Below are 19,296 nucleotides of genomic sequence, written 5' to 3'. Positions count from 1 at the left end.
ACTCTAATCGCCAAGTTGATATGCAAAAGCCACTCAATTTTAAGCTTGTGTTATTGGGAGAGTCAGCCGTAGGAAAGTCCTCTATGTGGGTGCTATCTTATAGTCTATACCTATCTCATCCAGTACAGCGTGCTACGTTTCGTGAAGCAGCAGTTCGCAGAGGATAGAGAGTCGACTATAGGCGCTGCTTTCTTAACACAACAGATGAAAATAGCTGAAGATCTTATTAAGTTTGAAATCTGGTAGGTTTTTGTTCTCACTCCCCCTGTTATCTCATTCATTGTAAGGGATACTGCCGGTCAGGAGAGGTATAAGTCACTGGCACCAATGTATTATAGGTACGCCCACGCTGCTTTGGTTGTCTACTCTGTCGGTTCCAAGGACAGTCTCGACAGGGCAGTCAAATGGATCGAGGAACTCAAAAGACAAGCAGACAGTAACACAATTATCATCTTAGCAGGTAACAAATCTGATATACCTGATAACACCAAGCAGGTTGCAAACTCTGATGTCGAGAAACTGTGTGAAGAATTGGATGTCTCTTATCACGCCACCTGTTCAGCCAAATCCGGGGCAGGTATAAACGAACTCTTCTTGAAAATTGGTCAGTTGTTGCCAATTCAACAAGCCAAAGACAAGTTGAACAATAAGTCAACACAGTCTAATTCAATCAGAGTTGACGATGAAAATTTGACTAAAAATAAAGATAGTTGTGTATGTTAAGCAGTGTAATTTTAGGTATATATATATATACATATCAATCAGTCAGTGACGTCTAATGTATTCTTTTTCTTTCCACCTAATTTCATACCAGTACCTTTGAATGAATGAGATTGTGATCGTGATTGACTTGGTTGTTGTTGTTGGATAGGAGACGTTTGCTCAATTGAAGGCGTAGATGACATATTGATTTCAGAGGATGATGAATATTTACCCATAGATAAACCAGTAGATTGGCCAACTCTTGCTGCTTCCCTACGTTGAAGTTCTAACTGCCTTGCTCTTCTCTTCAATTCCTCCTTAGCTTCCATTTCTTTGTTCTTGGCGATAATCTCTTGTATTTTCTCCTCATGTGAATCCATTTCTAACAACAATTTTATTTGATTGAAGTTGTTATTATCTCTATATCCTAATTCAATAATCTCATCCCATGCAATTAATAAATCAAACGCGTGATTCAAAATAATCTCTTGATCAAATTGTTTGATTATGTCAATAGTAATTCTGTTAAATAAGTTTAAAGTCTCAATATCTTGTAGAATGTTAGAACCTTTGTTGGTGATCAAAACGAGATAAAGGTCATTGATTGGTTGATATAAGAATCTTATAGCCTCAGTTTCGACCGTGGTATTTTGACTGTTTGTTGGGATCAACTTTGGGAATGTATTGAGTAACCCTTCAACTCTAGTTCTCGTCAATTGCTTGTATTGACGTGAGATCAAAGCTATAAGTTTATTAGTTGATTTATAAATTGTCCAATAAACCTACGTGTTCCAGATTTTGTACAGATTGCAGCAGACAGGATAGTCATCGTTAAGAAGCAAGAAGTGTTCTATGGCGATATAAACGATTTTTAAGAAAATAGCGTTTATCTGTTTATTATTTATTAAATATTTCACTCTCTTCAGTCTCATCATATAGACTTAGATCTCTTGTTCATTTGATGATCTGTCATTCATCCGCAATTACAAAATAATCAGCAATTATTAAGAGATAAATACTTTATATTAGTTTATCATTAGAGTTTATTTGAGAAAATATTATTCATCTCTTAATTCATAGTCCATTTTATCATCACTTCCAATCAACGAGAATGGAATCAGCTATTATGAATATTCTAGACAACACCAGTGGCTATAATATTAATCAGTTATTAAGACGTTTGATATTCAATTACCCAGATTTAGGTTTAACATTCAACGATCTGGATAAAGTATCGAGCAAATTAATTGAATTAGGTATTGACTTACCGACGACGAGCTATATAAACAATAAGGATACACTCTACGACTCTTATACGAGATCGGTTGTACCAGAAGACGATTACGTCAAAATTTGCTCAAATACAACCAGAACCGAGTGTACAGAAGATTGCCAGAAGGTGAGTTATAATATTATTAATAAGCATTCTTCTTATAATTCATAGGTTCACTTTCAACCAATTATAAGACCATACAGTGATCACGCACTCGGTCATTGCTCTTATCTAAACACATGCTATCCATTTTACAACAATGCTCCGCCGACACTCAGCAATGCTTTCCAACCTGCAAAGCTGAATAGTCCGAGATTGGATAGAACTTGTAAATACTTACACTTCCAACTCGAATCACCATCCGAATCGGCAATCGAGCAGGCTGACTATCAAACCAAGAGACGAAAAAAGTGTCGCGGTGATGGTTTGAGACAGGAACTTGATACAATCTTAGGTAGTAAACGTTATCCAGCTCAATATATAAACTGCGATCTAAGATCTTTCGATTACAATACCTTGGGTAAATTTCAGATTATCGTCGCTGATCCACCTTGGGATATACACATGAGCTTACCGTATGGAACTGTGAGTGCTTTCACGTTCTATCTCAATATCGAGGCTTATACATACCCAAGCTAACGGACGATGAAATGCGAAAAATGCCAATGTCAACATTATCTGAAGAGGGTACTTTGATATTCCTTTGGGTTACTGGAAGAGCTATGGATTTGGGCAGAGAGTGTCTGTCTATATGGGGGTAGGTGATTGATTTACCTTGACGTGACAATTCCATTTAACAGCATCCAATAGATTCAAAAGGGTAAGATTTTGACTTCCCCTGATTTGCAAGCTAACATACGGCTAAGGTAGAAGAGATAGCCTGGGTAAAAATCAACCAGCTTCAACGTTTAATTAGAACAGGCAGAACTGGTCACTGGCTCAACCACACGAAAGAACACTGTCTTGTCGGTATGAAAGTCTCTGATCCAGATGCTAGCGATATTCAGTGGCCTGAATGGCTTAATCGAGGGCTGGACACTGATGTGATAGTCAGTGAAGGTATTATATACTATACCGTTTGAAATATCATCTAACAACCAAATTAGTGAGAGAAACTAGTCGCAAACCAGACGAGCTGTATGGAATGATTGAGAGATGTTGCCCTGTTGGTAGGAAAGTTGAACTATTTGGCAGACGACACAATGGTCGCGATGGCTGGCTCACACTAGGCAACCAAATAGGCGAAGATGAAGTTTATGACCCCGAGCTTTCCCAGCGTTTGAACGAAAGGTATATATGATGCTACTAATACAATAAAATTGATTATTTTTAGATATCCTGAGAAAGGCAAATTAGTCGTAGGAAGATAAGAAAGCACCTAATCCTGAACTAGGCGCGTTGTTTTTGCTATTATTGTTGACTTTAGACATAGATTTGTCCATTTCGCGCATTTTATTCCTTTGTAAGAGTTCTTGCAGACTAGACGGTTGCTTTGTCTTCTTCTTACGCTTAGATGGGTTTTCAGCGACGGGCATCGGTGACGGTGCTCTACTTGACTGTGCTGAACTTCCTGAACTCATTTCCTCTAATATCGCAGTCGGATCATAAGTCAAATCCTGTATGTGTTTCTTTCGTCTATCCTCGTAATCACGTATACTCCCCAGCGTCGATCCTGGTAGTCTGTAGCTATATTCGCATGTTCTACAAACTGCAACAATGTAATTTTTAATGACGTCTTTGTCTTCTTTCTTACTGATTTTCACGAGCTTTTTTGAACGTCGTTGCGTAGCTGTTGAACGTCTCATGCTGCCGCATTTCGGACAGCTGGGATAGAGTTCTGCATGTGCCTTTGGTAGCGATAGACCAGCTTCGCCCAGTCCAAGCTTGAATTGAGAATATTGATAAGCTGAATATTCAGGGTTCAATTCTGACAGCTCGTGTGATATTTTGTGCTTATATAACAACCTCTTTTCGTTATCGCCCATCGTTGAAGAGAACAACGAAGAGATATATAGTTAGAATGGGAGATGGTGGATATATTTTAATTGATAATAGCTCATCTGATGTTCCTGTGTAGATCATGGGAAGGATACGCCGTTAGTTGTTGAATTAGTCATTCAAATTACGTTCTAAGGATGTATTCTCAGATACTTTGCGTATTGTGAGTAATTACTATAAAACATTACTAATATTAACACACAACTAGACGCTGCACTCGTAAATCAAGCTAATATGCTCATGGTATGCTCACATCATCTGAGATAGTCTGTCTTACCAACTACAGGATTCTTCACGTACTGGTGTATACCAGCAAAGTGGGTATTGGATATTCTGCTGTGCATTTCTCAACAACACACTCAAGGTATCCTCGGTAACTCAGCAGGTTCATTCATGGGCAAGGATGTACTGGATGTAGGAGCAGGTATGCTAAACACTCAATTTATGGTTCTATCTAAGTGTATTTCCTAGGTTCTGGTATTCTCTCCTTCTTCAGTGCACAAGCTGGTGCGAAAACAGTCTACGCATGTGAAGCATCCGATATGGCGTCAAAATTGCAATTAGTGGGATTCTTTCTTGAGATTTGATGTTCCTAACAAATAGAAGATCGTAGACGAGGCTAACAAGGGTGGTAAAAATGCTTTCTTGAAGAACAAATTGAAGGTCGTCAATGGTTTGTCTTATAATGCTTTATCAAACATCGTCTTAAAATAACACAGCAAAGATTGAGGATGCTCAAGCAAGCACTTTAATACCCAACAAGGTAGACACCATTGTTAGGTAGGTGTTATCGTCGATCTGAAATCTTGTCTCACATTCATCAAAGTGAACCAATCGGTAGGGAATCCATTACGCTCGTTGCTTGGCCTAACATTCTCAGGTGTATTACTTATACACGAACGTATGATTGAGTCCTTCATTGAAGCTCGTGATAGATTCCTCAAGCCTGGCGGCTCTATGTTCCCTTCATCAGGTGGGTGACTAGATGTAGCTTCTATTATCACTAAATGATCCAAGGTACAATTGAGCTCGCGCCCTTCACAGATGAAGCTTTATACGCTGAAACAGCGCAAAAGAGTGGATTTTTCCAACAAACAAACTTCCTTGGTGTCGATTTAAGTGTCTTGCAAGAAGCTGCAAATGAAGAAGCTTTTAGTGGGTATAGATTTCCTGATAAATAGGTAAATTAACCCAAAACAGGTCAACCTGTTGTTGGAATGTTCCCTCCAAATCAACTCATTGCGAACACAACTAACAATCACGCCATTGACTTTTACACATGCTCTATGGATGATTTATACGCTTTTACCATACCATTTACTTGGCAGATAACGCGTACTTCTTTGGTGAGTAGATTCTTTATACGCAAGCGTATCTAACTATTTGGCAGATGCATGGTATCGCAGGATGGTTTGATTTACACTTCAAATCACCTAAGGCTGGTGGTGTAGATCTTTACTTGTCGACAGGACCAACGGCTCCTCGTACACATTGGCAAGCAACTAGATTGCTCTTCAAAGAACCACTCGCTGTTAATGCAGGTGAGGTAGTAAAAGGATCACTAAAATTCAAGGTCAACGATCAGAGAAGGTGAGTTAGAGTTGTGATAGAAAGACAAATGACGTCTAATAACTGATTTTAGTTACGATATCGTTGGATCCATCGAAATCGAATCATCAAAGGAACAATACGATTTGAAGCACCCATTGAATCAATTCAATCCATACTTCAGACAAGCTGAATGGAGATTACATGATCAAACATACAATTACAACTACAGTAACCTCTACCAGATACCAGAACAATCTGCTGCATACACGGGGTATGAGACTTTAGCATAAACAGACTGCATTTTAGTTATTTTGTAATTCATCTATTGCTCTCTTGATTTACTACCATCATGACCTCTACTTTGCGTGATAGTCAAAGGAATAATATCGAGAATTTACTGAATTTTAATACGAAGAAGACTGAAGATTTAACTTGGAAGATATTAATTTTAGATAACGTCTCTAAAGACGTCCTCAGTACAGCCGTGAAAGTACAGGATCTTAGAGAACAAGGTGTTACACTTCATGCGTGAGTATATGAGCCTATTAATAGACTACGTTAAAGCATATCAGTTTCCTACATACCGATAGACCACAAATAAATGATGTTCCAGCTATCTATTTCGTAGAACCAACTTCTGACAACATCAAGCGTATCTCAAATGTGGGTTATAACCGCAGTATGAGAACAATAACTAATACGATCAAAAGGATGTTAGAAATTCACTATACGAATCATTTTATATTAACTTTACGTCCAATATACCCAAACAACTCCTCGAAGAATTCGCCAGCTCAATTGCACAAACAGGAAGAGAAGAGCTCATCAAGCAAGTTTACGATCAATATTTAGATTACGTTGTTATGTCACCTACGTTGTTCTCTCTTCTACCATTATCAGCCAGCTCGTCTTCTTCATTCGAGATACTTAATAATCCATCATCAACTGAGGACCTTATTGAGGCTGAGGTGGATAGAATATCACAAGGATTGTTTAGCGTACTTGGTACGATTGGCAGCGTGCCTATCATTAGATGTCCTAGAGGCAACGCGTCAGAAATGGTAGCTAGGAAATTAGACGAGAGACTTCGTCATCATTTACTCTCTACACGCAATTCTAGTCTTTTTAGTGATGATAAGAGTCTTCAAAGGCCACTCCTGATCTTGTTCGATAGGACTTTGGACTTGATCCCTATGTTCTCGCATAGTTGGACATATCAGGCTTTGATAGGCGACGTACTTGACCTTAAACTCAACAGAGTTAAAGTTGAAACACCAGAGAATGGAAAGTTGTCGAAAAAGTCTTACGATCTTGACCACAAGGATTTCTTCTGGTCTAAGAACGCGCCTAATCCATTCCCACAGGTTGCTGAAGAGATAGACGCCGAATTGACCAAGTACAAGAGTGATGCTACTGAGATTACAAGGTCTACCGGCGTATCTGACGTCAAAGATATCAATCAAGTGTGAGTGTTCTCATACTGAAGATAACTATTCTAATTTATTTATAAGTGACTTCTCGTCAAATGCCGCTAATCTTAAAAATGCAATCACTGCCCTCCCTGAACTCACAGCTAGAAAGACAATCTTGGACTCCCATATGAATATTGCAACATCGCTCTTGACTGCAATCAAGACAAGAGGTCTTGATACGCTTTTCCAAACTGAGGAAGTAGCTTCTAAGCAATCAAAAAATCAGATATTGGAAGTATTGAAGGAAGTTGAAGGCGCTACTCCTGAAGATATGCTTAGATTGGTCATCATCTGGTACTTATCAGTTGCTTCACCTAATTCAGCTGATGTTGCAGAATTGGAGAAGTATTTGAGTGAAAAAGGTATCGATTTGAAACCATTCTCTTACATAAAACAGTGGGTATCGAGTGCTAGAAGTGTACCTTTTAATGACAACATACAGAGCCCGTCAAGTTAGCAGAATGACATCACTTACTGCTGCCGCATCGACTGTTGCACCTACGCCAAACGCAGGCGGTAGTGACCTATTCAAAGGATTCAGTTCTATCAGTAATAGAGTAGGCTTTTTTTTTATTGTGGCCTTGCAAGATCTAATTCCTCCACTAGTTAACAGACAGATTGCGTGAGGGTGGTGTCGGTTTCGACAACATCCTTTCGGGTGTGAAGAACTTCCTTCCAGCAAAGAGTGAGTTTGTAGGTTTCACACACAAACAAGCTAATTATTAATGATAGAGGAATTGGCTATCACAAGACTGACGGAAGCCCTCATGGATCCTTACAACTGCTCGACCCAAGCAAGCCAGGATGTAGACGACTACTTGTACTTTGATCCAAAGCAATCAAGGTCGACTTACGGTCAAAAGCCAAGACAACAAGGTGGACACAAACAAAGTTATGATGAAGCATTGGTTTTCGTAGTTGGTGGTGCTTCACTTGTTGAACATGCAAACTTAGTAGAGTGGGCAACAAGACCACAGCAAACGCAAAAGAAGGTGACGTACGGTGGTACAGATATTAGCTCACCAAAGGAATTCGTTAGTATATTATCTAATTTGTCGTAATCTATTAGTTTTACATTCTATATAAATTTATGTACCGAAACCGGCCCATTCTAACGAGATATAATCTACCTTTTCAGTTTTGTTGTTGTATGATGTTAGCAAGTGGACTTTCTTGACTGTCGTTCCTAATCTTCCTAGGGCTACGATGTCTAATGGTTTTATAACTGATGAAGTATCTTCTAAAACAGTGACTGTGTAGTGACTATGATATCTCAATGGATCACCAGGGTAGACGAGAAAATGACCACCAAAACGCAAGCCATCACCCATGAACATACCTCTATCCCAAAGATCCTTGAAGACTCTACATTTATTTAACTCTAGTTGATTGTGTGGGTATGTCCAAACATTTGCTGATCTTGCACTCTCTAAATCTGAATAAATGACGTTGTTATCATCGAATGTGAATGGGGATGTTGCTGGAATTGTTAATGTGTAGCTATTTGGTAACCTTGACTCTTCTTTATCGATTGGTGTAGGTGGTGCAGAACTGAATGCGCTATCTGAGTCAATGACAATACCTGCTTTTGCTTTTGCTGCTGCTCTCTCTTGTCTCTTCTGTTCACGCTTTTGTATGTCTGCTTCTGACAACTGTGGTTGTTTCTGAGTTCTAGCTTTCAATTCTTGTGCTTCTGTCTGAATCTCTGACAATTTTCCATTATGATAGTCACTAATCTCAGATTCTGTGGGTAACCTAGCATTATTGAGATCAACGAACTCAGCAATACCTTGATCAACTAATAAATAGGCTTCTTCAGGGAGTAACAATAAAGGTGGTCCGAGGAATACATTCTGCTGTTGTATACCTGGTAAAGTACCAACTAAAGTACCACATATATGATAGTCGACTCTCAATTTAGCGATATCATGTACATTCCAGACGTAAGCTCGTTTGTTTGATAGACCAATTCTCACTTTCATCGCTGTAACTTCTTAACAAGCAACTTCGAGGATGAAAATAGTTGAGAAAATAAACGAATCAAAAGATAATAAAACACCTTTCTTTAGTTTAGAATTGTTAGTCGATACTGTCTAGAATATTATTTACTAACTTATTCAGCTTTCCTCCGAAGACTGACCAGGTGGGATTCTTATCTTCTCTATTCGGCATATCATTTATCTTATGAAATCTAGGGTTTCGTTAACCTCAAGAGTCGTTTGCAGAGATTATCACTTCTCAAACCTGGCTTCGTCTCTGTAACTTGGGGTGCAGGTGGTAGTACAGACGAGCGGTCACTCGAGTTGGCAGCAGTAGCACGTGATTTAGGTTTAGATGTACTTTTACACCTCACTTGCACGAATATGGAAAAGTCACGCCTCAGTTGGGCACTCGATAAAGCCAAAGAACTCGGTATCGATAACATTCTCGCATTGAGAGGTGATCCACCACGTGGACATGAGTATTGGGTTGAGAGTGACAAAAACCTTAGTCATTCTTCAGATCTTGTCAAGTTTATTAGGGATAATTATGCTGATAACTTCTGCATTGGTGTAGGAGCTTACCCAGAATCTCATAAAGATTCATCAGATGCAGCACAAGATTTAAAATACCTCAAATTAAAACAGGATTTAGGCGCTGATTTCGTTATCACTCAACTCTTTTATGACTCAGATGCTTACCTCAATTGGTTAGATAAATGTCTCGATATTGGTATTAAGATTCCTATCATTCCTGGTATTATGCCTATACAGAATGTACCTAGTCTTCGTAGATTAGCTAACCTCTGCGGCGCACATATTCCATCAGTGATATCTGATCATTTGGAACCAATAAAGGTGGGTTTTAACGTTTTAGATTACATTTATCATTAACATCATCCAAGAACGATGATGCTCTTGTCAAGGATTATGGTGTCGAACTCTCAACCTCGATGGTTCGTCAACTAATCGATAAAACTAACAGTCAGAAAGAAAAATATGGCAATCTCGCTATTTCTGCTGCTCATTTCTGTACTCTGAATTTGGAAAAGAGTGTGAGAAGAATCTTAGCAAACTTGGACTGGTCTAGTGGACTTGACGCTTCCAGCCTTGAACCAAATGGTTTGACACACAATACGACGACAGGTGCCGTAGAACCTGCTCGCCTTGGTAACAGATTGGTAGCAGAGGTATGTGATGAGTTATTCATCGTTTATATTCATTAACACCACCCAAGAATGGTATCTCCCATGGCCATACAGCCGATGGACCACCACCACTCAGCATAACTGCTCATGAAGCAGCTGTCAGAGCCTTACATGCCCTCAAACATCACCCTCCTTCAGAAGATTCCGGTTTACCTTCATCGAATAAGACATCCTCAGGTGGTAACAGTCTTTGGGATGAATTCCCTAACGGTCGTTATGGTGATATAAGATCACCAGCTTATGGTGAACTAGATGGTTGGGGTGCCTCACTCAAACTTTCATCACAAAATGCTCTCAAACAATGGGGATACCCAGTTGAAGTTTCAGACATTAACGAAATCTTTAAGAAATATATCAACGGTCAAGTAGCAAGTTTACCATGGTTTGAAGAGAATTTAGATCCTGAATCTAATTCTATAAAGGATTATTTGTTTAGATTAGCTGAGAAAGGTTGGTGGACTGTTGGTTCTCAACCTGCAGTTGACGCCGTTGAATCTTCTGATCAAATATTCGGTTTTGGTCCAAAGAATGGATGGATTTTCCAAAAAGCGTTCGTTGAATTCTGGGTTCCTGAGCATGAACTTGAGGGATTGTGTAAAAGATTAGATGGTTGGAAAGATGGGGGTTACTACGCAGGTAATGCGAAGGTGAGGTTTAAAATATAACTTTCTACGTTACTAACTACCTCTAAAGGGAGAAATGAAGACCAATTTCTACGAAGATACCATTAATGCCGTCACTTGGGGTATTTTCCCAGGACAAGAGGTTGTACAGACTACCATCATCGAAGATGTATCCTTTAATGCTTGGAGGGTTAGTAAAGAATACCATCGAAGTAATTTTCTAATCCAATTTCTACAGGAAGAAGCATTCGAAATTTGGCTCGAATGGTCAATGCTCTATAGTCCGAAGAGTGCATCACAACAGCTGATGAAGAATGTCCACGATAATTACTGGTTAGTTAGTGTTGTGCATCATGATTACAAGGATACAAATGGATTATGGGAATTTTTGCTATCATAAGAATTAAAATGTAACAATAAATAGAACAAATTTTGGATTAAATTATGCAGGTATGCAGATAATGATCTTGATTAATTAATTACTGTATTGGCTTTCAATTATTTCTCCAACTATCAAAGCTGATTTAGGTTCTATATCTTGTGCTATTGCAAAATGCTTAGCTGCACCGGCAGCATTGCCGAGTTGTCTGTATACGCGACCAAGAAGGAGGTGCACATTGACCTCATCGGGTGCAGCATCTTTAAGGAATAAAAGATCAGGTAGAGCACGCTATGAGTGTGTTAGTTGATAAGATTATAATGATATCGCACTAACTTGGAATTGGTTCATTAGGAAGAGAACATTAGCACGTTTATATCTCGCCAAAGCGCTATTTTCTTGAAGGATGCAAGCTTTGTTGTAGGATTGGTAGGCACTTTCGAGAAGTTCGATTCTCTCTCTATCAGTATTACCTTTTTCGATAGCAGAACCAAGACTGCAGAGCAAGACAACATTTGATGGATTAATTTCTGTAGCTTTCTTAAAGTGATATTCCGATAACGCTGTTTTGCCTTGATTAAGATAGACTACTCCAAGACCATACCAAGCATTGTACATTCTCCTGTTTATACGAATCGCAGTTTGGAACCATTGAGCCGCATTATCCCATTCTTCTTTAGCTATGCATTCGTGACCTGCGAGTACATTACTGTATGCGGAAAGAGGAGAAACTGAAGAAGCTTTAGTGAATGCGATAAGGGCATCTGAATGTTCATTTGATAATGAAAGTGCATTACCAAGTGCGACCCAAGATTGGTAAGATTTTTTATCAACTTTTACCATATCGTGAGCGAGAAATGCAAGTGAAGTTGGTTTATTAAGATGCCACAAAACAGTTGAATAGATATCCATATCTTCACTTCTATGCGGCGAGAGCGCTCTTGCTGCAGCGAATGCTCGTTCAGCTTTTATGTAATCAGCTGATTCAAAGTAGGCTTGGCCAAGCCAACAAAGTGCGGAAGGTGTGCGAGCAATACCACCACCAACATGAGCACCTACAGCTCCTTGACCAAGTTCAGGACCTAGAAGACCATTTAAAGTTTCAATAGCTTCTTGACATCTATATGAACCGAGAGCTGCCCGAGCTTTACCAAGTGTGCGTACGAGTTCATTAAGTTGTTCGGAAACTTCACTCGAAGATGCACCATTCTGATCATCATTACTCTGATTGGATGCACCATTCGATCTCGACATTTTAGTAGCCAAGGGCGATGGTTTTTTTCGCTTATCGCGTACTGGGTTCTATAATTTTACAATTAATCAGAAGAAAGAAGTGTAACTTTGTACGCACTTTCGATATACCAACTTTGGATGTGAACGTTGCCAATCTATTACTTCGTCTGGCCTGTGCAAGTGCATCTGGTGTCTGTTTCATGGCCTAGTTTCATGAGATTTTTTTCACAAGGAAAGATCGCTTGCTCACCTTCTTAGTGATTGGTTTCAAACTTGATTGCAACAATCCTTGTTTAGGCTGATTAACGCGTGGGCGCTTTGGTAAAACTGAAGGAGGGAGTGCGAAACTTTCGTCATCTGTGAACGTATTATTATGGCCACTAGAGGTGGTTAATAGGAGAACACTGACATGGAAAGCACATACATTGGTTGTGTCGGTGTTTCCATCGTTAGAGCAGGGGGGCGCATCTTTGGAACGGGTCTGGGTGCCATATCCGGGGTGAACAAGCCAACTTCAGTGAAGTTTGAAGGCTGCCGCTGAGCCATTGGTGGCGGTGGAATGTTAGTTTGTTGTGGAGCTTGTTGGGTGTCACCATCGCCGGTGGAGAGGATCGCTGGGTTAGGATCTGCACCTTTGATATGTTATTAAAGAGAAGAAAGAAGATGGAAAGAGCGCACCTAATGCACATAAAGCTTCAAAGGCTTCCCAAATGGAGTGATCTAAAGATAAGGCTTGATTAAAGTACTCGATAGCGGACTTGTGGTTGTTCGTCGTTTTTGCTATCCTTCCCAATCTGCAGGCAGTAGCAGCAGGTGATGAAGTGCTTCCAGTTGTGAGTATACCAGTAGGGATGAGTTTGTTGAGGTGCAATAGATCGTGTGCTTGCTTTGAAGCCCTCATAGCGTCTGAGTGGAGGTTGAGCTTCTCGCATACGTCGGACAACAATAGCCAGGATTTAATATCGTATTCAATTTCAGAGTAGTTGTCGATAAGTAGATCGTAGGATTCGACGAGGCGATTAGTGTTGTATAAAGTGAAAGCATAGCTGTATACGCTGATTGTAGATTTGCTGATTGAATATAAAAGACTAGCGTAGAAGTGAGCGGTATCTAGGAGATTCAGCTTTGAAGAGGATTCGACTAGATCGAGGAGCTTAGATTGCATAGGAATAATTTTTGTCGACTGATTACGGTATGGTATATTGTAATAACGCGTAATTTATTTTTATTTTATTAAAATAAAATAAAAAATCAATTAGACTGTAGTGGATCAATGACAGGATGCGCAACTCTCACTAGATCCCTTCAGAAAACTAGTTTGGAGGGTGAGTGTGAATAAATAGGGAATAAATAGAGAAATTAACTAACGATCAAAGGTTTTACATTCAAACTGGATAGCAACATTTTAAGTATGGATCTCCGCGTGGGCGGTAAATACAGAATCGGAAAGAAAATAGGTTCTGGTTCATTTGGTGGGATATCAGCTGCCCCGTATACATCATCTAATTCCCCCCAGGTGATATCTACCTCGGCGTAAATATTATCTCCGGTGAAGAGGTCGCTATTAAGTTAGAGTCCATCAAAGCCAAGCACCCACAACTCGAATATGAGGTGAGAAGAGCTAAAATTTGAAGCACCCTTTCCTTACACTCGACAGGCTAAAGTATACAAAACACTCGCAGGCGGTGTCGGTGTACCCTTCGTACGCTGGTTCGGCAGGGAGTGCGACTACAACGCCATGGTGCGTCACATCCACACACAGCGTCTTTTCTAACGACTCACAGGTTATCGACCTCCTTGGTCCGTCGCTTGAAGATTTATTCAACTTCTGCAACCGTCGCTTCAGTCTCAAAACAGTCCTCCTCCTCGCTGACCAATTAATATCTCGCATTGAATACATTCACAGCGTGAGTTTATTACTATATCTCTACACTCCTAACATCCCTTAAGCGCAACTTCATCCACCGTGACATCAAACCTGATAACTTCCTTATGGGTATCGCTAAAAGAGGAAACCAAGTGAACATCATCGATTTCGGTTTAGCTAAAAAGTACAGAGACCCAAAGACACACCTGCACATCCCATACCGTGAGAATAAGAACCTGACGGGTACCGCACGTTACACATCCATCAATACTCACTTGGGTGTCGAACAATCGAGACGTGATGATTTAGAATCTTTGGGTTACGTCTTCATGTACTTCCTCCGCGGTCAATTACCTTGGCAGGGTTTGAAGGCTACAACTAAAAAGCAGAAGTATGATAGAATTATGGAGAAGAAGATGGTTTCATCCACTGAAATTTTATGTCGTGGTTTCCCTCATGAGTTTGCAATTTATTTGAATTACACCCGTTCATTACGGTTTGATGACAAGCCAGATTACTCATACTTGAGGAGGTTGTTCAGGGATCTTTTCATCAGGCAAGGTTTCCAGTATGATTACGTCTTTGATTGGTCTGTTCAGCAAAGATATGATGACAGACGTAAACAAGCACCTGAGGAAGGTACACAAGCCGCCACTGGTGGTCAGACACCTGGTGCAAACGCCCAAGCTCAAGTTAAGCAATCTGACAGAGTATTAAGATCATCCACACGCCACGCAGAGTCAGGTCAACAACAACCACCACAAGCAGGACCTTCTGGATCTAGACAAGCATGGTATTAAATACATGAACAATCCAAATAAGAAATCTCTATCAACAATTCAATAATAAACTTATCAAACATTCAACATTATTTAGGCTCTACTATTTTACTTACAACTTTGTTATATCAAGATTTTCACATTCATAGTAATTTTGAACTGTGTTGATTGACTGTCTGTTTCTTGAAGTTGAACATCCAAGATGTTTGGATTAGGAAGTTAGTTTTATTGTATTATATAACACTTTAGTAACTTTTATAGAACTGACGCATTATGCATTTGACGCTGTATTGATATCAATTGCTTTAGCAGGAGTAAAAAGATCGACAGGTTTGACGTGAGTTGATTAGCTTCCTATTGGCGTTTTGTCTAACAAAACTAAAGACTAGCTATCAATAGAATGGCTAATAAGGATGCTAGAAGTGAGTATTCATTCCCTCCCTCGGAGCTAATCTCATAAGCCACAGAGATAATAAAGAGCTGGCTTGATCTAGGCGAATATTGCTTTGATGGTGCAGTAATACTCATGCAACGATCTAAATCTTTCATTAGAGACGTCTAACTTCTGCTCTACTTCCGGATCGTCATGTTGATTGATATATCTAAGTAGTCGAGGGACATCTAGCAATGGTACCATTCAGATGGTTGTATAAATATTCATTTCTAGTATCAAATTATAATCATATAATCTTTGTTGTCAGTTGAGCACCACTTTGTGATCTTCTGTACGGTGTTACGGAGAGCCATGGTTTAATAGTAATACTTGACAATTAGTTTACTTTATGTCGATTGTTTACAATCTATCACTATTGGTTGATATTACAGTACGTACCTATACTAAACTTTTGACCTTATGAGTCGAATTAATCTGAAATTGCACGTGAAAAATCTATTTATTATATTAAAAACACTTAATTTAACTTTAAAAGCACACTAAATTCGCAAATTTACGCGTTATTTTGTCTTATCAGCTGGTGTTTCTTATCCCGGTGGCTATTGCGAGCGCTGTGGCAAATGGTATAGATAATGAAGAATGCTAGCATTTAATAAACAGCTATGCAATGTGAATCCATAATGATACACTTCTGTCTTGATATATATGACCATATGTCTCTGCACGATGTCAGAAATAATATCAGCGAATATAAAGATAAATAATCAATACATATTAATATATTATCCCTCGTTTCTCCCCTCAATAATCTAGACTTTATGACTTCTATTAATTCTAATATCGCCTTATACTTCCTTTATCATCTGCAATCAACATTACACAAACAACAGAGTAGGGATGTATCGCGCAAAGACAGCAGAGCCGTCATCATCCACTTCATCTTCTGGTAGTACTTCTGCTTTAGCACCACCATCTTCTATTCTCGCAAAACCGTTCAAAGTTCCTACTTTATCATCCGACAAACTCAGAGCAGCAGCTCCAACGAGGGTGGCTAAGAAGAGAGTGTCCTACAAAGAGGAAGAATCAAAGGAAAATAGAAAACGCGGTAAAGTTGATGATGATTATCACGAAGATAGCGGTGTCAATAGAGAATTAGGTTTCGATTTAAAGACCTTATATCCAGTCTACGAAGTTAAGCCTGCTAGTAGTGTTCTCGGCCAGGGTTTTAAAATACCTCCAATGAAAGATAAAGCTACAGGAAGACAAGTTATCATACCCTTATCTGGGATGGCATTAGGGACGCGTATACAACCCCCAATTCCACCCAGACCGTTGCATGATCCAATGGCTGAACATGCTATCGTCCTTTACGATCCTACAATTGACGATATTGAGGAGAAAAAGGAAGAACCAGCAATACCAAAACCACCAGTTGATAGACGAAATAGATCAGTTAAGGACATTCTGGGTATAAAATCACGAGAAGAGCTTGAAAAGGATGTGAAGAAAGTTCCTGTCGTCATAGATCCTATTCTCTCTAAAGTCCTACGACCTCACCAAGTTGAAGGTGTCAAGGTGGGCACCTATCTGATCGTGTTATTGTCTCGTTTAACAAAAATTTCAGTTCTTATATAGATGTACAACAGGTTTAACAGCACCAGATGCTCAAGGTTGTATCATGGCAGATGAGATGGGTTTAGGTGGGTACTCTGATCTCATAGACTCGATTAGCTCACAAAATGTGCAGGTAAAACAGTACGTGTAATCTTCTGGAATATAGCACATTCTAATTACGCGTATAGCTACAATGCATCGCACTCCTTTGGACGCTACTCAAACAGTCACCAATACCAGGCAAACCAACAGTCGAAAAGTGTATTATAGTATGTCCAAGCTCGCTAGTCCCCAATTGGGCGAACGAGTTTACAAAATGGCTTGGTACTGGAGCTGTGGGGTGCATGGCAGTCGACCACAAAGGTACAAAGGAACAGTTAATCAGTGATGTCAAACAGTGGTGTGCTGCATCAGGAAGAAGTGTGACTCAACCGGGTAGGTATTTTAATATATCAGATTGTCGTCTAACAAAGTAGTCATGATTGTTTCTTATGAAACATTGCGAAATCTTACAGAAGTTATCGGTAGAGCACAAGTTGGATTGATGATGCTCGATGAAGGTCACCGAATGAAGAATTCAGGTGAGCTTTAGAATTAAGTGTTATGTTTGTTAACCTCAATTAAGAATCAATGACATTCAAGGCATTGACGGAAATACATTGCAAACGGAGAGTTATTCTATCAGGTACACCTATTCAGAACGATCTATCTGAGTATTTCTCTTTACTCAACTTTGCTAACCCTGATTATCTGGGTAACAAGAATGAGTTCCGGAAGAATTTTGAAAATATTATTCTCAGGGGTCGTGACGCGTTAGCAACAGATAAGGAGAAACAGATGAGTGAAGAGAAGCTAAAAGAACTCAATATGGCAGTTAGCAAATTCATTATACGTCGTACGAATGATATCCTTTCAAAATTCTTACCAGTTAAATATGAACATGTTGTTTTTACAGCATTATCACCATTACAGTTGGATCTGTATAAGTTTTTCATTGAATCACCCGAAACGCAAGCTTTACTGAAAGGCAAGGCCTCTCAACCACTCAAGGCTATTGGTATACTGAAAAAACTTTGCAACCATCCAAACTTAATTAGTCCGAAGGATGATATACCTGGATCGAAGGTTCTCCTACCTGAGGAGAATATCGCAGAACGACTCGATAAAAAGCGTCCAGCTAATCCCGCATGGAGTGGTAAAATGATGGTCTTGATGAGGTGTGTTGATTCAGTTTGTGAACATAGAGATCTTACAATTTACCTAGATTTATTGAACGTATGCGCAAGAATTCTGACGACAAGATTGTTCTTGTTAGTAATTACACTCAAACGCTTGATCTTCTCGAAAAGCTCTTTGCTGCTCTGAGGTGAGTAACAATATAGGCAGTTAGTGTTTAGTTGATTGTATCCAGATGGGGTTTTATGCGTCTAGATGGAACAATGGCAGTCAAAAAGCGTGGAAAATTGGTTGATAGATTCAATGATCCGGAGTCTAGAGAATTCATTTTCCTGCTTTCCTCCAAAGCTGGTGGATGTGGTTTGAATTTGATAGGCGCTAATCGACTAATACTGTTTGATCCTGGTAAATAATACTTTAAAGCTGTTAGCGTTAATTGACATCATTAGATTGGAATCCAGCTGCAGATCAACAAGCATTGGCTAGAGTATGGCGTGACGGACAGAAAAAGGAATGTTTTGTCTATAGATTTATAGGCACTGGGACATTAGAAGAGCAAGTACTGATGAGACAAGCGTACAAGCAAAGTTTATCGGCATGTGTTGTCGATGAAGCCGAAGATGCAGATCGGCACTTCTCTAAGGATTTACTACGAGAATTATTTAAGCATTACCCTGGTACTGATAGTCATATGCACGATACTTTTAAGTGTAAACGTTGTGATAAGGCCACGGGTAAGCAGATTGTTAAAGCACCTGCATTGTTATATGGAGATGTTAGCACGTGGGTGGCAATAAGAAAACTAAAGAGTAATCTAACGACTGAATAGATGGAATCATTATTCAAATGCATGCTTGAAGGATATACATGATGATTTACTCAGGGCGGAAACGGGAATGCCAGATGTAACGAAAGTTTTCCAGGTGAGTTTAAAATGCATTATAAACCAATTTAAACTAAATATAATACTTTTTTAGTATATAAGTCATTAGAAATGTATCATAAATTTTTAAATTTATTTATAGCTCGCATCCAAGACTCCTGTAGT

General features: G+C 39.4%; 12 protein-coding genes across 12 annotated transcripts; 8 read left to right on the top strand and 4 right to left on the bottom strand.

The window, feature by feature from the left end:
• The first annotated feature begins 10 nt into the window (after nt 1-10).
• WALSEDRAFT_45093 (ras-domain-containing protein) lies at nt 11-1,145 on the top strand. Its single transcript, XM_006957745.1, has 3 exons — nt 11-85; nt 129-242; nt 288-1,145. The coding sequence occupies exons 1-3, from the start codon at nt 21-23 to the stop codon at nt 721-723; spliced, it is 615 nt and encodes a 204-aa protein (XP_006957807.1). The 5' UTR covers nt 11-20; the 3' UTR covers nt 724-1,145.
• On the bottom strand, nt 72-1,538 carry WALSEDRAFT_57113 (snare-like protein). The gene is made up of 3 exons (XM_006957744.1): nt 1,489-1,538; nt 111-1,444; nt 72-82 (listed from the first exon to the last, which is right to left on the bottom strand). Exons 1-2 carry the CDS (start codon nt 1,529-1,531, stop codon nt 762-764), a joined length of 726 nt encoding a protein of 241 aa, XP_006957806.1. The 5' UTR covers nt 1,532-1,538; the 3' UTR covers nt 72-82; nt 111-761.
• A 132-nt stretch (nt 1,539-1,670) lies between these two features.
• On the top strand, nt 1,671-3,833 carry WALSEDRAFT_60123 (MT-A70-domain-containing protein). The gene is made up of 7 exons (XM_006957743.1): nt 1,671-2,101; nt 2,147-2,560; nt 2,611-2,732; nt 2,786-2,795; nt 2,842-3,034; nt 3,082-3,265; nt 3,309-3,833. Exons 1-7 carry the CDS (start codon nt 1,814-1,816, stop codon nt 3,343-3,345), a joined length of 1,248 nt encoding a protein of 415 aa, XP_006957805.1. The 5' UTR covers nt 1,671-1,813; the 3' UTR covers nt 3,346-3,833.
• WALSEDRAFT_60119 (hypothetical protein) lies at nt 1,896-3,833 on the bottom strand. Its single transcript, XM_006957742.1, has 3 exons — nt 3,313-3,833; nt 2,148-3,269; nt 1,896-2,103 (listed from the first exon to the last, which is right to left on the bottom strand). The coding sequence occupies exon 1, from the start codon at nt 3,778-3,780 to the stop codon at nt 3,328-3,330; it is 453 nt and encodes a 150-aa protein (XP_006957804.1). The 5' UTR covers nt 3,781-3,833; the 3' UTR covers nt 1,896-2,103; nt 2,148-3,269; nt 3,313-3,327.
• A 162-nt stretch (nt 3,834-3,995) lies between these two features.
• WALSEDRAFT_63742 (S-adenosyl-L-methionine-dependent methyltransferase) lies at nt 3,996-5,814 on the top strand (the record flags this gene model as incomplete). The annotated part of the gene is made up of 15 exons (XM_006957741.1): nt 3,996-4,005; nt 4,053-4,071; nt 4,123-4,136; nt 4,182-4,216; nt 4,260-4,290; nt 4,338-4,397; nt 4,445-4,536; nt 4,580-4,646; nt 4,693-4,753; nt 4,800-4,810; nt 4,854-4,946; nt 4,991-5,128; nt 5,174-5,319; nt 5,364-5,563; nt 5,616-5,814. 15 exons carry the CDS (start codon nt 3,996-3,998, stop codon nt 5,812-5,814), a joined length of 1,176 nt encoding a protein of 391 aa, XP_006957803.1.
• Nucleotides 5,815-5,873: 59 nt separating this feature from the next.
• Nucleotides 5,874-8,992, top strand: WALSEDRAFT_54215 (Sec1-like protein; the record flags this gene model as incomplete). The annotated part of the gene is made up of 7 exons (XM_006957740.1): nt 5,874-6,052; nt 6,097-6,187; nt 6,235-6,989; nt 7,036-7,392; nt 7,439-7,553; nt 7,603-7,681; nt 7,729-8,992. 7 exons carry the CDS (start codon nt 5,874-5,876, stop codon nt 8,055-8,057), a joined length of 1,905 nt encoding a protein of 634 aa, XP_006957802.1. The 3' UTR covers nt 8,058-8,992.
• Nucleotides 8,091-8,498, bottom strand: WALSEDRAFT_7968 (tRNA-intron endonuclease catalytic domain-like protein; the record flags this gene model as incomplete). Its single annotated transcript, XM_006957675.1, has 1 exon — nt 8,091-8,498. A coding segment is annotated over one exon (408 nt), but the record flags the coding sequence as incomplete, so codon positions are not given.
• A 17-nt stretch (nt 8,993-9,009) lies between the features above and the next one.
• WALSEDRAFT_37442 (methylenetetrahydrofolate reductase) lies at nt 9,010-11,428 on the top strand (the record flags this gene model as incomplete). Its single annotated transcript, XM_006957739.1, has 7 exons — nt 9,010-9,074; nt 9,118-9,139; nt 9,192-9,833; nt 9,881-10,165; nt 10,213-10,830; nt 10,877-10,996; nt 11,045-11,428. The coding sequence occupies 7 exons, from the start codon at nt 9,010-9,012 to the stop codon at nt 11,204-11,206; spliced, it is 1,914 nt and encodes a 637-aa protein (XP_006957801.1). The 3' UTR covers nt 11,207-11,428.
• Nucleotides 11,139-12,788, bottom strand: WALSEDRAFT_45077 (TPR-like protein). Its single transcript, XM_006957738.1, has 4 exons — nt 12,669-12,788; nt 12,537-12,623; nt 11,522-12,487; nt 11,139-11,476 (listed from the first exon to the last, which is right to left on the bottom strand). The coding sequence occupies exons 2-4, from the start codon at nt 12,618-12,620 to the stop codon at nt 11,282-11,284; spliced, it is 1,245 nt and encodes a 414-aa protein (XP_006957800.1). The 5' UTR covers nt 12,621-12,623; nt 12,669-12,788; the 3' UTR covers nt 11,139-11,281.
• Nucleotides 12,789-13,715: 927 nt separating this feature from the next.
• On the top strand, nt 13,716-15,220 carry WALSEDRAFT_32195 (casein kinase I isoform delta). The gene is made up of 6 exons (XM_006957737.1): nt 13,716-13,743; nt 13,795-13,890; nt 13,935-14,029; nt 14,076-14,159; nt 14,203-14,325; nt 14,369-15,220. The coding sequence occupies exons 2-6, from the start codon at nt 13,830-13,832 to the stop codon at nt 15,083-15,085; spliced, it is 1,080 nt and encodes a 359-aa protein (XP_006957799.1). The 5' UTR covers nt 13,716-13,743; nt 13,795-13,829; the 3' UTR covers nt 15,086-15,220.
• Nucleotides 15,221-15,247: 27 nt separating this feature from the next.
• WALSEDRAFT_68482 (DUF1748-domain-containing protein) lies at nt 15,248-15,735 on the top strand. The gene is made up of 4 exons (XM_006957736.1): nt 15,248-15,282; nt 15,326-15,401; nt 15,449-15,486; nt 15,532-15,735. The coding sequence occupies exons 1-4, from the start codon at nt 15,267-15,269 to the stop codon at nt 15,624-15,626; spliced, it is 225 nt and encodes a 74-aa protein (XP_006957798.1). The 5' UTR covers nt 15,248-15,266; the 3' UTR covers nt 15,627-15,735.
• Nucleotides 15,736-16,345: 610 nt separating this feature from the next.
• Nucleotides 16,346-19,259, top strand: WALSEDRAFT_37435 (DNA supercoiling). Its single transcript, XM_006957735.1, has 11 exons — nt 16,346-17,033; nt 17,083-17,158; nt 17,206-17,213; nt 17,261-17,507; nt 17,549-17,653; nt 17,698-18,289; nt 18,337-18,438; nt 18,484-18,653; nt 18,698-19,031; nt 19,078-19,171; nt 19,226-19,259. The coding sequence occupies exons 1-11, from the start codon at nt 16,356-16,358 to the stop codon at nt 19,238-19,240; spliced, it is 2,421 nt and encodes an 806-aa protein (XP_006957797.1). The 5' UTR covers nt 16,346-16,355; the 3' UTR covers nt 19,241-19,259.
• Nucleotides 19,260-19,296: the final 37 nt, after the last annotated feature.

Source organism: Wallemia mellicola (assembly GCF_000263375.1).
Source record: "Wallemia mellicola CBS 633.66 unplaced genomic scaffold WALSEscaffold_7, whole genome shotgun sequence".
Taxonomy (NCBI): domain Eukaryota; kingdom Fungi; phylum Basidiomycota; class Wallemiomycetes; order Wallemiales; family Wallemiaceae; genus Wallemia; species Wallemia mellicola.
Note: the sequence above shows the minus strand (reverse complement) of the source record. Positions and strands in the feature narration are given on the sequence as shown.

Bases quoted from the DNA above. Each gene is read 5' to 3' on its own strand.
- WALSEDRAFT_45093 (XM_006957745.1), top strand. From the start codon at position 21: ATGCAAAAGCCACTCAATTTTAAGCTTGTGTTATTGGGAGAGTCAGCC. The intron at 86-128 runs GTGGGTGCTATC...CATCCAGTACAG, and splicing joins GCCGTAGGAAAGTCCTCTAT to CGTGCTACGTTTCGTGAAGC. The intron at 243-287 runs GTAGGTTTTTGT...ATTCATTGTAAG, and splicing joins CTTATTAAGTTTGAAATCTG to GGATACTGCCGGTCAGGAGA.
- WALSEDRAFT_57113 (XM_006957744.1), bottom strand. From the start codon at position 1,531: ATGACTATCCTGTCTGCTGCAATCTGTACAAAATCTGGAACAC. The intron at 1,445-1,488 runs GTAGGTTTATTG...ATAAACTTATAG, and splicing joins CTGTACAAAATCTGGAACAC to CTTTGATCTCACGTCAATAC.
- WALSEDRAFT_60123 (XM_006957743.1), top strand. From the start codon at position 1,814: ATGGAATCAGCTATTATGAATATTCTAGACAACACCAGTGGCTATAAT. The intron at 2,102-2,146 runs GTGAGTTATAAT...TATAATTCATAG, and splicing joins GTACAGAAGATTGCCAGAAG to GTTCACTTTCAACCAATTAT. The intron at 3,266-3,308 runs GTATATATGATG...GATTATTTTTAG, and splicing joins TCCCAGCGTTTGAACGAAAG to ATATCCTGAGAAAGGCAAAT.
- WALSEDRAFT_60119 (XM_006957742.1), bottom strand. From the start codon at position 3,780: ATGAGACGTTCAACAGCTACGCAACGACGTTCAAAAAAGCTCGTGAAA.
- WALSEDRAFT_45077 (XM_006957738.1), bottom strand. From the start codon at position 12,620: ATGAAACAGACACCAGATGCACTTGCACAGGCCAGACGAAGTAATAGA. The intron at 12,488-12,536 runs GTGCGTACAAAG...GTAAAATTATAG, and splicing joins CCAAAGTTGGTATATCGAAA to AACCCAGTACGCGATAAGCG. The intron at 11,477-11,521 runs GTTAGTGCGATA...ACACACTCATAG, and splicing joins TCCTAATGAACCAATTCCAA to CGTGCTCTACCTGATCTTTT.
- WALSEDRAFT_32195 (XM_006957737.1), top strand. From the start codon at position 13,830: ATGGATCTCCGCGTGGGCGGTAAATACAGAATCGGAAAGAAAATAGGT. The intron at 13,891-13,934 runs GTGGGATATCAG...AATTCCCCCCAG, and splicing joins AATAGGTTCTGGTTCATTTG to GTGATATCTACCTCGGCGTA. The intron at 14,030-14,075 runs GTGAGAAGAGCT...TACACTCGACAG, and splicing joins ACCCACAACTCGAATATGAG to GCTAAAGTATACAAAACACT.
- WALSEDRAFT_68482 (XM_006957736.1), top strand. The intron at 15,402-15,448 runs GTGAGTTGATTA...ACAAAACTAAAG, and splicing joins AAAAGATCGACAGGTTTGAC to ACTAGCTATCAATAGAATGG. The intron at 15,487-15,531 runs GTGAGTATTCAT...CATAAGCCACAG, and splicing joins GGCTAATAAGGATGCTAGAA to AGATAATAAAGAGCTGGCTT.
- WALSEDRAFT_37435 (XM_006957735.1), top strand. From the start codon at position 16,356: ATGTATCGCGCAAAGACAGCAGAGCCGTCATCATCCACTTCATCTTCT. The intron at 18,290-18,336 runs GTGTGTTGATTC...CAATTTACCTAG, and splicing joins AAAATGATGGTCTTGATGAG to ATTTATTGAACGTATGCGCA. The intron at 18,654-18,697 runs GTAAATAATACT...TGACATCATTAG, and splicing joins ACTAATACTGTTTGATCCTG to ATTGGAATCCAGCTGCAGAT.